Source organism: Scyliorhinus canicula, chromosome 24 (assembly GCF_902713615.1).
Source record: "Scyliorhinus canicula chromosome 24, sScyCan1.1, whole genome shotgun sequence".
Taxonomy (NCBI): Eukaryota; Metazoa; Chordata; class Chondrichthyes; order Carcharhiniformes; family Scyliorhinidae; genus Scyliorhinus; species Scyliorhinus canicula.
The window spans coordinates 489,508-506,682 of NC_052169.1; the positions used below are offsets into that span (position 1 = coordinate 489,508).

General features: G+C 42.9%; 1 protein-coding gene across 8 annotated transcripts in view; it reads left to right on the forward strand.

The window, feature by feature from the left end:
• LOC119956823 (tight junction protein ZO-1-like) overlaps positions 1-17,175 on the forward strand; it is a 228,696-nt gene that overhangs the window by 177,576 nt on the left and 33,945 nt on the right. For 5 of the 8 annotated variants that reach the window (XM_038784280.1, XM_038784276.1, XM_038784279.1 and 2 more), the window contains 9 exons: positions 67-162; positions 1,811-1,893; positions 1,987-2,197; positions 7,606-7,706; positions 8,664-9,005; positions 11,198-11,464; positions 12,766-12,801; positions 13,301-14,176; positions 16,374-16,474. In XM_038784280.1, coding sequence (XP_038640208.1) covers positions 67-162; positions 1,811-1,893; positions 1,987-2,197; positions 7,606-7,706; positions 8,664-9,005; positions 11,198-11,464; positions 12,766-12,801; positions 13,301-14,176; positions 16,374-16,474 — 2,113 coding nt within the window. The remainder of the gene's footprint in view (positions 1-66; positions 163-1,810; positions 1,894-1,986; positions 2,198-7,605; positions 7,707-8,663; positions 9,006-11,197; positions 11,465-12,765; positions 12,802-13,300; positions 14,177-16,373; positions 16,475-17,175) is intronic. The other 3 variants (XM_038784277.1, XM_038784278.1, XM_038784281.1) reach the window with 3 other exon arrangements.

Sequence of the window (17,175 nt, forward strand, 5' to 3'; positions counted from 1 at the left end):
GGGTGTTTTTTTTAATGTACGATGACAGTATTGCCTTTGAAAATTGTGGATTGTCTTTTCTTAAAGCTGGTTTCCTGAGACCGGTGGTCATCTTTGGGCCTCTCGCTGATATTGCTCGAGAGAAGCTTGCACGAGAGGAAACAGATTTGTATGAAATTGCAAGTAAGATTTTCCATTCTTCTCCAAGTCATTTATGGCACAGAAGGAGTCCATTTGGCACATTGAGTCCATGCTGACTTCCTGCAGAGTCATCCCGTCAGCCCCACTCCCCACTCAGTCCCTGTAGCTCTGCAAATGTAATTCCTTCAAGTACCATCCAATTTCCTCTTGAAATCATTTGTTTCCGCTCCCATCACCCTCTTGGGGAGCGAATCTTCATCTATATTTCATGATAATTATTGGTGCTGGAGAACAATTGTTCAGGTAATCGGGGTCCTCTGATTCATCACTCAAGTGCCCATTGTTTATGGGGGCATCGGCACTGAATTTCCGAGTTTGGGCTGTCATAGCTGAACAGAGCTGCCATCATTGAGCTGGAGACCTGCTCCCTGCCAATGTTGCAGCTGCCAGGAATGGTCTCTATTCGGATGGTACCTTTGTTCATCCTCCACCATCAAAATATGCAAATATTATCTGCGCCTTTTTTGTGATATATTGTAATACAAAAAAATCATGCTTAAGTTATACTTAGTAAAACTCCACAGCACAGTATTTTATAGCAACATTGGAGTAAATAGAACTCTGTTTCAAAGACTCTCTGAAATGTAGTTCCAATTTAAGCTGTGGTTTACTTTTCAGTTCTTAGCATTCCTTTCTCCTAAATTATTGGCACTAAAAGTAGTATGTTTTCCAAATATGATTTGATCCAAATGTTAATGTTCATACATTCAGCTTCAGTTGTTGGTGCAGACCTCTGGGTGCAGCAAAGCTATCGTTAGGTCTAGTTCCCTTTCCATATTCACATCTCTTTGGTACTGAATTTGCTGAGTTATTGCTTTTGAAGATGATTCATTGTAATAATGTCTTCCTTGAATAATAGAAATTATAATATGAAAGGAAGCCATTTGGCTCATTGTGTCCATGTTGGTCAACAAATAGCCATCCAACCTAATTCCACTTCCTAGCTCTAATCTTGTAGGTTTAAGTAAATATCTAATTATTTTATTTATGAGGGTTTCTTCCTGGGGGCAGCATGGTGGCACAGTGGGTTAGCCCTGCTGCCTCACGGCGCCGAGGTCCCGGTTCTGGGTCACTGTCCGTGAGAGTTTGCACATTCTCCCCGTGTCTGCGGGGTTTCACCCCCCCACAACCCAAAGATATGTAGGGTAGGTGGATTGGCCATGCTAAATTGCACCTTAATTGTAAAAAATGAATTGGGCACTCTAAATTTTTTAAAAATGAGGGTTTCTTTCTTTTCAAGCAATGATATCCAGATCCCACTATACTCTGGGTGAAAAACATTCCCTTTGGATCCCCTTTTAACTCCTTCCGATTATCCTCCCATGTTATGGACCCCTCAACCCAAGGGGAAGAAGGGCCTCCCCATCTGCTCTGTCTAGACCCCTCATAATCCTAAACACTTTAACTCTGCTCAACATGCTCTGCTCTGAGACTAGCTGAATTGCTGTTGAAGAGAATTGGTACAGACTCAATAGGCTGAATTGTTACAGTGGAGAAGAAGATTATTTTTTCCTTTAACCTCCAATATCCTAAAGAGAAAGGGAGTTGAATGATATAGAAACGAGATTAACATAAACTTTGGCAATTTGACTTTGTGTTTTATTTCTGAAATGGCTTTATTCTGTCACAGGGAGTGAGCCCAGAGATGCTGGCACAGATCAACGCAGCTCTGGCATTATTCGGCTGCATACAATCAAACAAGTCATCGACAGAGTAAGAATACTTCCGTGTCTGAGCAACGTTTGATTGTGTCTGTGCAGTGTATTTCATACACATCAATACCTTTCTGCTTTTGTGTTATGTTAGGATAAGCATGCAGTGCTGGATATCACTCCAAATGCAGTGGACCGTTTGAATTATGCACAGTGGTACCCAATTGTAATTTTCCTAAATCCTGATTCAAAACAAGGTGTTAAAACCATGCGCCAAAGACTCTCCCCTGAGTCCCGAAAGAGTGCGAGAAAGTTGTTTGAGCGAGCCTTGAAACTGCGCAAGAACAATCATCATCTCTTCACATGTGAGTAAACTATTCCTATTCTAAATGTGTGGCAAATACTGCTGAATTTCTGTTCAGCTGAGGTTTTTTATACTTGTGTTTATATTTTAGCTCTGCATTGGGGAGTAGATTGATGTTTTAAATATTTTAAAGCAACCTGCATTTTTAGCATTTTTCACAATGTCGGGACACCTTTAAATGCTGCACAGATGATGTACAGTAGTATTTAAAATCGTGACAGAAACTTGTAAATTTCAGCGTGTGCACAGGTGATGGGTGAATGGGACTTGGTGCGATTTAGGATTCGGGCAACAGAGCTTTGGATGAGCTGAAGTTTTCAGAGGGTGAAGTATTGGAGGTTGACCAAGAAAGCACTGGAGTTATCCAGTTTGGGGGTTGCAATGGCATGGTGGATTCTGCAGCCAATGAGCGGAGGCTTGGATGGCGATGGGCAATGATACGAAGGCCTTGGTGGGAAAGAGGGCATGGTATCAAAAACCCATCTCCCAAGGATGGACAGTCTAGTTTAGCCTCAAATAGATGCCAGGGAGAAGGATTGAGTTTGTGGCTAAGAAACAGTATTTGTGACCAAAAGTACTGACTTTTGTCTTCACATTTTTCAAAAAATATTTTTATGGCAGAAATTTATCGTGATACCTCCCCCAAACAGCTGACGGTGATTAACTCTCTGAAAAAGGAAGTGAATGGCTGCCATCTCAAGTAGAACCTTTATACCGACTCTCTCATGGTGTACTTGACCATCTGTAGATATAGGGACTCAATTAGGTCACCGAACCACGCAGAGGCACAGGGCGGAGCAGGAGAACTCCATCCCAGCAGAACTCTCCTCCAGGCTATCAACGATGCAAAGACTTTTAAAAAAAAATGAATTTAGAGTACCCAATTCATTTTTTCCAATTAAGGGGCAATTTAGCGTGTTCAATCCACCTACCCTGCACATCTTTGGGTTGTGGGGGTGAAACCCACGCAGACACGGGGAGAATGTGCAAACTCCACATGGACAGTGACCCAGAGTCGGGATCAAACCTGGGACCTTGGCGCCGTGAGGCAGCAGGGCTAACCCACCGTGCCACCGTGCTGCCCAATGATGCAAAGACAAGGACATCCGCCTTCACCCATCTGCAGCACCGGCAAGTCTGAAACCCCCAAAATGTCCACTAGCGGACAAAGCTCGATATCAAGAATCTCTGACATGGTGTTAAAGAAGGAGACCCAGGATCTTTCAAGTTTAGGACATAACCAGAACCTATGGGTATGATCCGTCGGTCCCAGAGAACAACGTTCGCACCTATGTCTCTCTCGCACCACCTTGAACTGAATCAAGCCTCGTCTCGCACAGAAGGAGGTTGAGTTGACCCTTGAAGGGCCTCACTCTTCTCTCTCTTCTCTTCCCCCCCCCCCCCCCCCCCCCCCACACACACACACCAAAAACTGGACCCAGCTCACCCTCTCACTTCCTCTTCACCTCATCATACAGAGCCTGCTCAGCCGGCAGGATCTGACCATAAATGTCCAAATTGTTTCCCTCACCCACCTCAGCCAGAGATGAGATCCTATTCAAGGAGGGCCAAGGTGCCGAGGGAAAGGAAGAGATCTCCTTACGCAAGAAATTGTAAACATGGTAAAACCTGAATAAATTATAGACCCTTTGTCCACTAGCTTCTCAAAATGGGCAAACCTACCCTCCACAGAAGGTCCCCAAACCTCTCCAGCCTGAACTTTGTGTCTGAACCTGCTGGTGCAAAGAGATCATTCCTGCAAATCGGGGCTGACAACGACATGGAGCTGAGCTTAAAATGTCTCAAGTGCCTTCAAATTCTCAACGTGGGCACCACTGCCGGACAACAGGTAAACTCTGCAGGGGAAAATGGAAGCGAGACAGTTAACAAGGCCCCCAGGCTAGAACCACATAAGAGCTCGCCTCCATCTTCCCCCATACGGAATTCTGATTCTTGAGCCACTCTAGTACCTTTTCAATATTAACCACCCAGTAATAAAATAACAAATTAGGTAAGACTAAGACACCCGGCTGTCTCTTTCTCTCTCTGAAAAAATGTTCTAAGAATCCTTGGGGTCTTGCCCACCCAAATGAAGGAAGCTAACCTCTTGTTGACTCTAGCAAAGAACTATTTGGGAAGAAAAATAGTGAGACACTGAAAAAGAAACAAAAACCTTCGAAGGACATTCATTTTAACAGTCTGGACCCTGCCTACAAAGGACAGAGGAGGGAGGATATCCCATGTCTGCAAGTCGGATTTAACCCCATTCACCAGACCAATATAATTTAATTTTTGGAGGGAGGCCCAATCAGCAACCCGGGTACCCAGATAACGAAAGCCAGACCTGACAAGATGAAAAGACGACATCTCCAGATCGGCTCCCCTGGGGGACTCACCGGAAACTATTCACTCATATCCAAATTCAATTTATCCCCCAAGAAGGAGCCAAAACTCCTAAGTAGCTTCATTATCTTGTCCATGGTGGAGACTGGGTCCGTGATATGCCGAAGCAGATCATCTGCATACAAAGGCACCCTATCTTTTTCCCTCCCTGTTTTATCCCCCTACACTCAGTGGAAGGGCTTCACGCCAGTCGTTTGATTGCTGAATGGGTATTTGATTTGAATGGGCAGCACGGTGGCACAGTGGTTAGCACTGCTGCCTCTCAGCTCCAGGATTCCAGGCTCAATTCTGGCCTCGGGTGATTGTGTGCAGTTTGCACTTTCTCCCTGTATCTGCGTGGGTTTCCTCCGGGTGCTCCGGTTTTCTCCCACTGTCCAAAGATGTGCAGGTTAGGTGGATTGGTCATACTAAATTGCCCCTTAGTTTCCAAAAAAGGTCAGGTGGGGTTACTGAGCTACAGGGATAGGGTGCAGGCATGGGCTTGAGCAGGGTGCTTGCTCCTAGAGCTGGTGCCTACTCGATGAGCCGAATGGCCTCCTGCACTGTAAATTCTATGTTTCTTTTCCATGATTGCCAAAGCAAACAGAAGTGGAGACAATGCCAAGATCAAGGGCAGCACGGTAGCATTGTGGTTAGCACAATCGCTTCACAGCTCCAGGGTCCCAGGTTCGATTCCGGCTTGGGTCACTGTGTGTGCGAAGTCTGCACATCCTCCCCGTGTGTGCGTGGGTTTCCTCCGGGTGCTCCGGTTTCCTCCCACAGTCCAAAGATGTGCAGGTTAGGTGGATTGGCCATGATAAATTGCCCTTAGTGTCCAAAATTGCCCTTAGTGTTGGGTGGGGTTACTGGGTTATGGGGATAGGGTGGAGTTGTTAACCTTGGGTAGGGTGCTCTTTCCAGGAGCCGGTGCAGACTCGATGGGCCGAATGGCCTCCTTCTGCACTGTAAATTCTATGTAAAAAAAAATGTGTGAACATTTGCAGTGGGAGCCCTGCACGAAAGACGAATCCAAGATATGAACTTTGGTCCCAAGCCAAACCTTCCAAGAACCTCAAATAGATACCCCCACTCCACCCCATTGAATGCTTTTTTGGTGTCCATTGAAGTAATCCCATCCAATTTGGAGCTGTGGAGAGGATGTGATGGACGATATTTAATATCTTAATAATTGCCGACCCTTGACAAAACCTGTCTGTTGTTCCGAGATCATCCCTGGAAGGCTAGCACTTTAGCCAGTAATTTGGCATCCACATTCAACAACGATGCTGGCCAGTCCGACCCAGATTGTGTAGGGTCCTTATCGTTCTTCAAAATCAGGGAAATAGCGGCCTACGCCAGTGTGGCCAGCAATACCCCTTGGGGAGAAGAATCATTAAACATATCCAATAGTAATGGGAACAATTGTCCTGCAAATTTCTGATAAAACTCGATGGGAAATCCACCTGGGCCCAGAGCTTAACCCGACTGCATTGAACCATTACGTTGCACAATCTCTTCGGGGCCCAACAGGGATTCCAACTCCTCCCGTCTCTCCCTGTCCACTGCCGACAAGGACAACCCTTCCAAAAACTGCAACCTCACTTCCGGGGGCTCCAACCTGTAAAGGATTCCAAAGCAGCATTAAACTTCGATTGGGAGGAAACTAACTTGCCACTCGAGTCCCTTACCTGCACAAGTTCCCTGGAGGCAGCCTGACCTGAGTCGCCGCAGCGGTCTCCGCCATTTCCTCAGCAGAAGAGCCTCCAGAGGCTTCAGAATCCGTCAACAACTCTAGCTGGCTTCCTTGACCGTCTGGGAATTGCTCTTGTGTGGGATCTTAAATCATCAAATTACATATTAACCCAAATTCCTTCCGAAAACTGGGCAAAGAAGGGCTAAAAATGAAGTACACCCTGATGGGACCCACCTTTCCGTGTGCGACTACTCCCTGCATGCTGGCACTGGAATTCTCGCTTCGCATTCTTAATTGGAGTGAGTTGCGGCTTATCCAACGTTGGGTGTCAAGCTAGCTGTGTGACAAACCGGAGGGAATGGATTGGTTGAGACAGGTGGTGGTGAGGGTGAGCTTTCTGTTTGTGTATATGCGACACCTGACATGTTTTTAGGCGATGTTGGCAAAGTGCAACTCCTGAAATTGAGAAACCGGAAAAGACGAGGGTCGATCAAAATCTCTTGAGGGAAAAATAAGAAACTTGTTTAACAATTGATAATTTGAACAAAGATCCTGTTTGTAATGCAGCATCCACATGAAGACGATAGTTGCTGCGGCTCTCAATAGGAAATGAAATGAAATTAAAATTGCTTAGTGTCACAAGTAAGCTTCAAATGAAGTTACTGTGAAAAGCCCCTAGTTGCCACATTCCGACGCCTGTTCGTGGACGCTTATTCGTGGAAGCCAGTACAGGAATTGAACTGTGCTGCTGGCCTGCCTTGGTCTGCTTTAAAAGCCAGCTATTTAGCCCTGTGCTAAACCAACCCTTATGGACATCGCCATTATGTCAGAATTCTAATTTTGATTGAAAATATTAGCCAGTAGCTGTTTGAACCCCCCTCAGAAAGCTTAAGAGCTGTTCCCAGATTCTTAGTTCACAATTTAATTTATTAACATCGAGTGAGTCAGGAGCTCGTGAGTGCCACAGTTTGAGCTCAATCCAAAATTCAGCTCTGGCCTTTTGTTTAAGTTTAAGGTGTCAGTAAGTAGTTAATAATTTTGTTATTATTTTCACTTACTCTTAATCCTAAAAAGCTTTGCCATTGAATTTGTTTAATAGATTTTAGCCATAGTTATGTGGCCTTTCCCTGGTGTTTCCTGTTGATTTAGAAAGCTCTTAAGGACATAGTGGGTGTGGTATTTCTAATGTACACCCTGAACACTATCCCATGTTTCTTGCAAATCTGGTCGCCTTGATGATGCAGTCAGTGCTTGTGGAATCTGACTTTTGTAGAGAGCATCAATGGAGGGATGTAACTGACATTCTAACACTTGGCATAACTTTTCTTTTACAGCTAACATCAATTTGAATTCAATGAATGAAGGCTGGTATGGGGCACTGAAAGAGTCTGTTCAGCAGCAACAGAGCCAGTTAGTTTGGGTATCGGAGGGCAAGGTAGGGTGGAAATGTATTATAACTTTAGCTGCAATTGTTTTTCTCTTGCCCACTGTATGATGCTCTGAGCAAACACATTCTGCTCCTGTGTGTGTACCCAGAGAGTTCTTGCCAGGATACACACGGCTATGTGGCTTGTCTCTCCCTGATTGAAACATCTAATATTCTTCCTTCATATTCATTATCAGCGCCGCAACATGAAGAAATCGTGGCAACCACGGGCGCGATTCAGCTGTTCAGCCCATTTAAATATGCACTGCCAAGAATCACCCCGCTATTCACCGGCACTTTGCCGATTTCTTTGGTCTCGCGGTGTTACTCCCGTCGAGACTGCACCGAGTAACTTCCTGCTGGCCTGACCTCTGGCAGTGCCAATAGGGCACCTGGCTATGCCAGCATGGTAATGTCAGGCTGGCTGTGCCAAGATGCCCAGATGCCAGGGTTCCACCTGCCCTGTCCCCGACCACCGTCTAATACCCTGTGCGCACCCCACCCTCCAGGTGAAAGGAGCCACAAGAGATCTATTTGTTCATGGTTAGAAATGATATTTAGAAATAAAGTTGATGACTGAGTGGATTCTGAGCCATACAGCTATCACCAGGCATATTACAACTGTCCAAGTCCACAATGGGGAATAAATCAGCCAGTGTTCCCACTCCCGATCACTACAGAGTGACCCCATCTGGCAAATAAGTCATTTATGTAATTAGACTGGCGAAAATGGTCACTTGAATATTGTGCTTGAAGATTATTACTATTTCTTCCTCTGCATCATCCTAGCCAAGTTACCACCTTCAAGTTACCACCTATGGAAAGGAACGTCGGCAGAATTGACTTTGTAAAAGCTTCCTCACATTTGTAAAGATCTAGTTTGCTGGCAAACTTTAGTAAAATACATGATTGACTGGCGAGTATAATATTTGTGCAACTGTATCATTTGACATGTTGTTCTTGTAGGCCGATGGTGCAGCAGAGGATGACCTTGACTTGCATGATGATCGTTTGTCGTACCTCTCTGCTCCAGGCAGTGAGTACTCTATGTACAGCACAGACAGTAGACACACTTCAGACTATGATGACACAGACACTGAAGGCGGTGCCTACACTGATCAAGAATTGGATGAAACTCTTAATGATGACATTGGTCCTCCAGAATCTGCCATAACCAGGTCCTCCGAACCTGTAAGAGAAGATTCATCAATGATGCACCCAGAATCGATGGCCCAGGCATTTCCTTCCTATTCAGTCCAAATGCAGAGAGTGGACTCTCCTGTCTATAAGCCTTCAACTAATCAACCGGTGAGTTCAGTCCATGATTGAAGCAGTTGGATTTGCATGTTATTAAATGTCTGTTTGAGCTTTAGCATATTGTGCTAAAGGCAAAGCTTTTGTCCCTAAGTCTCTTCTTGGAAGGTCAACAATTTAATTTACACACAAAACCATCCCCGGGAGCTTCAGACCATAAGGGGAAATAATGGACACCAAGCTAAAGAAGGAAATATTAGGAGGGGGTGACCAAAAGCTTTGTAAGAGTTTGGTGTGAGGGAGGTGGAGAGAATTTGAATGTGGGCTACAATATAGGCATGGGGCTGTAAGAATCTGGACATGGAGGAATGAGGATTTCAGGCTGTGGAGTGCAGAGGTTACAGAAATGTGCAGGGCTGACACCTGCAAAGATTTCAAGAGCAGGATGAAAATGTTACATTTGTGACATTGATAGGGAGTCTGCGTAAGTCAGCGAGGGTGTGATGATGAGCAGCTGAGCTGGTGCAAGACAGAAGGTATGCAGTAGAATTTATTGAGGCAGCTGAATAGATATTCTCTATCTTAGGAACAAGTGTGTTGGCTTCTTTTAGTTGTTAGAGAGAACGGGACAAGGAGGAAGGCTAGTCGTGGATTGAAGTAATCACGAGTTATCTTTGTTTGTCAGATTGATCCTACTACAGTGGGTGGTTTTGGCAGAGATCATTGAGATTTGGTAAATCTCTGTTGTCTGTTATAGATGACATTTCTACCCGTGTCTGCGTGGATTTCTTCCGGGTGCTCCGGTTTCCTCCCACAGTACAAAAATGTGCAGGTTTGGTGGATTGGCCATGATAAATTGCCCCTTAGTGTGTCCAAAGATGTGCAGGTTAGGTGCGGTTACAGGGATAGGGCGGAGGAGAGGGCTCACCTAGGGTGCTCTTTCAGAGGGTTTGAGCAGAGTCGACAGGCTGAATGGCATCCTTCTGCATTATAGGAAATCTTTGCAAATCAATTATGCACTAAATATTCTCATCTGTGCCCCTTAAACTTGAGGTAGCAAAGAGCGTGCCAGAGATAACACAGGATTAAGTCCCAGTGGTCCAGTGCTTAAATTGTGTTGGCTGGAAATGCTCTTAAAAAAACTGTTTAGAATTTAGTCAGAAATTTCTGACAGTGAAGTGAGTACTACAGATTATTCTGCAAGTCTCTATCAAGTCTTTGACAGCCCAATTCATTGAGATCTTAAAAAGGAAAACTTTAATTCATAAAAAATTTTCTGCATGGAGTGAAGAAACAGCCATTGGACATAAAAATCAGATTTCCTTCTGGATATAAAAATTACACCATAAACTGTACCCCTTATAAGTTCTTTTTTAATAAAATTGCTGGCATGGTTACAGTACTATGCATAAATGTTAGTATTCATTAAGATCCTGACATGGGAGAGAAACCAGTGACTGACCATTGTACTGCAAAAATAAGGAATAGGCTTTCCAACAGAGAGCCACCTGGTATCAGTGAAGGTGTTGGACGCCTGGCTAAGTTACAGGCTGTCGATGTCCAACAGCTGATTAATAGGTGCCCTCTATCAATTAAAATATATTAAGGCAGTCTGATCATCTGGGAACTGATGACATTGTACATATGAGTCTCTGAAATTCTGTGGGTTAATACTAGGTTGTGTAAATGGAGGAGCTGTCCCCAATATTTGCCCTCAAATGATAAGAGATCGGAAGTAGAGTGCACCAGTTACTCTCCAGACAATGGTATTATTTTACAAGTTAGTTTAAATGCCTTAAAATCCCTCCACTAAACCATGTGTGCCTTGATCCTAATGTTGAGCCAATGTGCTTGTCTCTTTCTATTTCCCACAACCCTTCTGATATCTCTTAGATGAGCATGAAGTTATATATTTTCTCGTGGTTGTTTCATTATTACTTACAATCTTTAATATGTAATTTTAAAAAACGCAATAGTGTTAAAAAATAAATGTAATGCATTTTCAAAGAAGTTGGTTTTTAAATTATTGGATGGTGAATTTGTAGAAACTTGGTTCTGGATTTAACAGTAATGGATTAAATTCCATTGGTTAAAGTATTTTCAGTTTTACCCAATAAGGCTTTATGATAAAATAATTATTTGTTAAGAACTGTTTGAAAGTTAAGTTGACATCTATTCTGCCAATGATACACCTTGTAGACAAAGATTATATTAAATGTTTTAATTTTATCTTGGACATTTCACAGAAAGCAGATATTCCTCCTGCAATCCCTAATTCATCCCAGCATCTTGAAACCATTTCTGTGGTGACCGTGCCCTCTACAGTCAATACCACAGTAGATCACAGTGTGATACTGGAGGAGATCGCCCCTCCTCCCCACTGCAACCCTGAGCCCCAGATCGACCCCTACAGCAAACCCAGCCCTGAACCTCCTCGTGTAATTCACTCTGTCAGTCCTGAGAGGCTGAGAGATCCAGAACCAACAGCAACTCGAACCGCAGAACCAACAAAGGTACCACTTGCTGCAAAATCTACAGCTTGCCTTATGTACAGAGCTTCTGCATGCTAATGCTATAATCACTTGCTCTGCCTTTGTAGCCAATCACATTGCCAAAGTTAGAGGCCAGACCAAACATGTATTTTCATCAAAATAACAGCTGCCAGTTTATATGGTGTAGAGGGATAGAACCTCCACCAACAAATATTACTGACCTTTGTAAACACTATGCATAAGAGTATTTACTCATTATAAGGGAACCGCACTAACTACTTAATCAGAAAATTCATCTTCATTCTAACAGAAAAGTATTACCTAACACATCAAATTTTAAAAACTAATTATCAAACAAGTTGATGTAATTGAAAATGAAAACCAGTCTCCCAATGTTTCCATAAGCATTGAACATTTTTAACAGTTTTTACGCTAATCTAGTTGGTTTGGCCTATATCTTGAGCTTCTGCTTGTGCATCTTTCCTGCTTTGAGAGCTTTCTGCAGTTCCTTGATGGCCCCTCTTCCAAGATACTCTGTGCTGGGCTGGCCTCTGTACCTTTCGTGGACTGCAAGTAGCATTGCTGTGGCATGATTGGAGGGGATCCTGATGTAATTATAGACATAGTGTTTGCAAATTCACACAGACCCCTTTCAGGGTGAATGTTTGTGTGAACTGTTAACTGACTATTGAAGGAGTTGGACTTGAATTATAACATTACACAAAATACAACTCATGGTAGCTATGCCCAAGGGCAATTTCACCTCATTGCATGCTCCCGTTAGTCTTTGTGTAAAGTTGTTTGTCTTCAGATTTTGCCCTACACTTTTGAGATTGGTATTGCTAAAATCTCTCTCTTGATACTGCCTGGCAAAGTGTCTCTGTATGCTAGCGGGCAGTGCCACAGAACGTAAAGATAATTTAATTTGCATTTGAAAGTTCTCGAACATAAAATCAAGGTCTATCCCATCAACTGCATTGAGAGCGCTGAATGGAAATCCCTTCCGTGGACTCCAGTGTTCAGAAAGGAAAGACATTGTCAGAGGTTTGATGGTGATGGTAGCTCCCTCTGCCCTCTTTGGCAAGACAAAATGCATGTATTAAAAGACTAAATGAATTTGTTGGTTTAAATTGAAGCTTTTCAGGATGAAAACATATTATTTGCCCTCGTTAAAACAACGGTTTAATTCTCTCTGATGTTATTGAGATCCTCCAAATACAACCACTACATGGCTGTTCATTGAAATAGTTTTGACTGGCAGGTGCAACACTTTCAGCTTGCTTCTCATTTAAGGATGTAATTTTAATCAATCCTCATGCTAGCATGAATATGATGGTTTAAACAAAATAACTTTAAAGGTAAGTGACAATATTTTCCTGCGGCGTAACTGATTGATTTGCCCTATAATTACTATTAAAAGCTAGAAAGGACTAGATATCAAATTGATTAGGATAAAGCTTTTAAACCTAATTTGCCATTGCATTCAAGTCTAGGTTTGTATAATAGTAACTTCAATATTTGATTTAGACCTTTCCAGTTCCCATCTATCTATAATTACTGCGCAAGCATCTCACTCTTAAAATATTACGGTATTAATTAACACATTTTCAGGACTAATTTAATAAGTTGGAAGCCAATTTCCTTTGCATCTGCAAAATCAAAGCAAGCAAGTAAATATTGAAAATCACAATGGAAACATTCTGGAAATACACAGCAGACCCATCCACTTCAGTGAAGAGTAAACAAGTTAACATTTGTTTTGCAGATGGTGATGGAGCTGCTGTGTATTTACAGCTGTTTTTGCTTTTTATTGCTTTCCCAATGGCACTGTATGTTTTACTCTTCTTTACTCTGCAGATGTCCAAAAAGGACTCGTACAACAATGAACTTCCAAGACAAAATTACGATATCAAACAGCCAGTCGGCAACCAGCCTGTACTGAGAGCTGATAAAGAACGACAAATGTATGAACCACAACAGCAGCACTTTGAGGAGCAGGCACCTTATAGACACGAATCGCAAGCGAAATATGAACAGCAGCTCTCTCCAGGTTATGGGCCTATATCACATTATTATGAAAATCCACCTGAATACAGTGACATGTGGCTACATTATAATGAAAAATCCACTCAACAATACCAATCTCCACCTTACTTTGAGGACCAGCATCCACAAGACTTTGATCCAAAGCACATTGAACATTACCCAGACCATGACTACCAATCAGTTCATGAAGAGCCACCTCCTGCAAACTATGAGAACAGATTGCCACGCTATGATAAACCATTGAAAAGTTACAAACCTCAACAGCCACAATACAGTGATCAACCCCTTCATGGCTATGATCCTCATCCTCGATATGAACAGAATCCACCAGCAATTCACCCACCAACAGCCCGGTCTCCAGAACCTCATCAGCAGTATTTTGATTCCCAAGTCAGGACCTATGACCATGGTCAATCCCAAGGCTATAATTCCCTCCCTCGGCAATTTGAACCGATCCATCACACAGATGCTTCCTTTCCTCCTCCTCCACCTCATCACTCTAAAACTGCCGATTCTTTGCATTCCACCATTAAGCCATTGCCACCGCTACCTGGAAAGCCAAATGTTGAAGAGGACGTGGATCCGGCAATGAAGCCACAATCGGTGCTTACTCGAGTGAAACTCTTTGAAAGCAAAAAATCCACTTCATCAAAGATGAAGGACCCGACTGAGGTAACACCAGTAAGGGTGGGTAAAAGTAATTAAAAATAACATTAGCTAGCACAGTTAAAACCAGCTATGTCCTTAATAGATTTTCTTGGACCTCTTGGTAGGATCATATACTAATTTGTTTTAAAACTTTGGTTAAGTTTTGAACCAATTTTCACTTTATTTGGCTTGGAATCTTTATATTAACATGGTTTCTACAGGAGGGAGAGTTCCAGCGATCCATTGCTAATGTAACTATGATGCAGTTTTAATATTGTTCAGACAGGTTTTACTGTTGCTAACTCTGCTCCAAAGATTTCAGACAAAATTCGGTCATATTTCGCGTTACGAATCACATAAACTCATATGTGGGCAGCACGGTAGCATTGTGGGTAGCACAAATGCTTCACAGCTCCAGGGTCCCAGGTTCGATTCCGGCTTGGGTCACTGTCTGTGCGGAGTCTGCACATTCTCCCCGTGTGTGCGTGGGTTTCCTCCCACAGTCCAAAGATGTGCAGGTTCGGTGGATTGGCCATGATAAATTGCCCTTAGTGTCCAAAATTGCCCTTAGTGTTGGGTGGGGTTACTGGGTTATGGGGATAGGGTGGAGGTGTTGACCTTGGGTAGGGTGCTCTTTCCAAGAGCCAGTGCAGACTCGATGGGCCGAATGGCCTCCTTCTGCACTGTAAATTCTATGACAATCTATAAACTCAGTTTCTTTGAATTTGTATTTGTTGACTTCCTGAACTAAAGTATATTTTCACAACACCTGTAATTGTACACAAATACGTTTCACTGTTCTGTCAATTTCTTCTGGGGTTTTTAACAAGCCTGCCATTTTGACGAAATAAATTTTGCCGCTGCGTTTCTGAGGAGTATGTACTTTCGACTTTGCACGTTGTAAATCATTTGTGTGAATGACTCCAAAAGCCTGCGCTGGTCACCGAAGATGATCTTTGTTTTAGTCGAAGTTATTTCTTCAAGTTTGATATTAAATCATACAAAGAACCCTCAGTGTTGGAATTTGAAATAAAAAACAAAAATACCCTGGAAAGATACAACATCTGTCAACATATCAGAAAACAGCTGGTGGAGCTGGGATGTTCGACTATCTGTATATATCAAAACTAACAGCTGTATATTTCCGATTCTCTGTTTTATGTTACATTGCATTTTTGCAAGTCTGTTAACTAAAACATTTAAAATAAGTTTAATCAGAGTTTACAAATAGTCGCAAAGTTAAATAATTTTATTCGGAGCTGTCAGTTTCTGTATTGTTTAAGCTATATTCCCAGCAGTCATGCTGTTAGATCCATTGGCTTCCATTTAAATATTTATTAGATATCATGACCCTGACTTCATTCTTTTGTTCAATTAAATGAGAATTCTTGCTGTAAAATCAGTTACTGCAGTTGTCTGGACAAGATGCATTGCTGTTGCATTTAGAAAGTTTGTGGCACAGAATGAGACCCTTCGGTCTGTCATGTCTGTGTTGACAGGAAAATAGCTAATCCAGTCTAATCCTACCTTTCAGATCTCAATTTTGAATGTTACGGCACCTCAAGTGCACAGATAAGTGTTTTTTTAAATATGACGAGGGTTCCTCTACTACCCTTTTAGGCAGACAGCTCCAGATTACCAACACCCTCTGGTCCTCAACTTTCCTGCAACCCCTCTGTCAATTGCTTCAAATCTGTACCCTCTGTTTATTGACTTCTCTCCTAATGGTTCCTTCCATTCGTTCTATTTAGACCCCTCACAATTTTATTCACCTTAACTAACCTTCCCCATACCTCTTCTGTTCCAATGAAAACAATGCCAGTCTATTCAACCTTTTCTCCGAGCTAAAATATCACTTTATTTGTGAAATAATTGATAATTGTTACCTAGGGGCTGGTTTAGCTCACTGAGCTAAATCGCTGGCTTTTAAAGCAGACCAAGCAGGCCAGCAGCACGGTTCGATTCCCGTACCAGCCTCCCCGGACAGGCGCCGGAATGTGGCGACTAGGGGCTTTTCACAGTAACTTCATTGAAGCCTACTCGTGCCAATAAGTAATTTTCATTTCATTTCATTTCATTCTGTAACAGCTGTATGGTCCAAACTATTGATTGTTTTGGTAAATATGTCATTTTTCCCCTCAGTTTTACGCACCTTTGGTTGTGACATTGGGCCCAGTTTTAAACAGATGTGTGGTGCTTAATTCTAAATGCTAAATGATCTGTTTTCTTATTTCAGCCCCCTGAAGTAGCTCCTAAACCTGTGCTAATTCCAGTCACGGTTTCGAAGCCAGTCTTTCAGCCAACACCAGAGCCGGAGAAGCCTTCATATTTATATAGGTACAGCTGTTATATTTGACGTTGCATTAGTGCAGTTACCTTCTTGCATCTTAATGAACGAAACAAAACGCATGAGAGACTTGATTTATGTATTAAAATTTATACTTCCAGCCAGTAAAGTACTTTTTGAAGTGTTATAACGTATCAAACATGGCAGTCAATCTGCACAGCAAGATCCCACAAACCCCAACGTGATGGTGACCAGATTCTTTCTGTGATCGCAATGGAAGGACGAATATTGACCAGGCCACCAGGGATAACTATCTGTCTGGAACTAAGGAGTTAAAAAAAAAGATGAAATTACATTGCTCGGTGTGGTATGTCGGCCACCAACTAGCAGGAAGGGTGTAGAGGATTTGCAAGGAAATTACAAAGAGGTGCAAGAGTTATCGAGTTGTTTTAATGGTGAACTTAATTATTTAAGAATAGCACGGTGGTGCAGTGGGTTAGCCCTGTTGCCTCACGGCACCGAGGTTCCAGGTTCGATCCCGGCTCTGGGTCACTGTCCGTGTGGAGTTTGCACATTCTCCCCGTGTCTGCGTGGGTTTCACCCCCACAACCCAAAGATGTGCAGGGTAGGTGGATTGAACACGCTAAATTGCCCCTTAATTGGAAAAAATGAATTGGGTACGCTAAATTCATTTGAGAATATACTGGGAAGGGAGTAGCAAAGGCTTCTAGACTCTGTTCAGAAAAGTTTT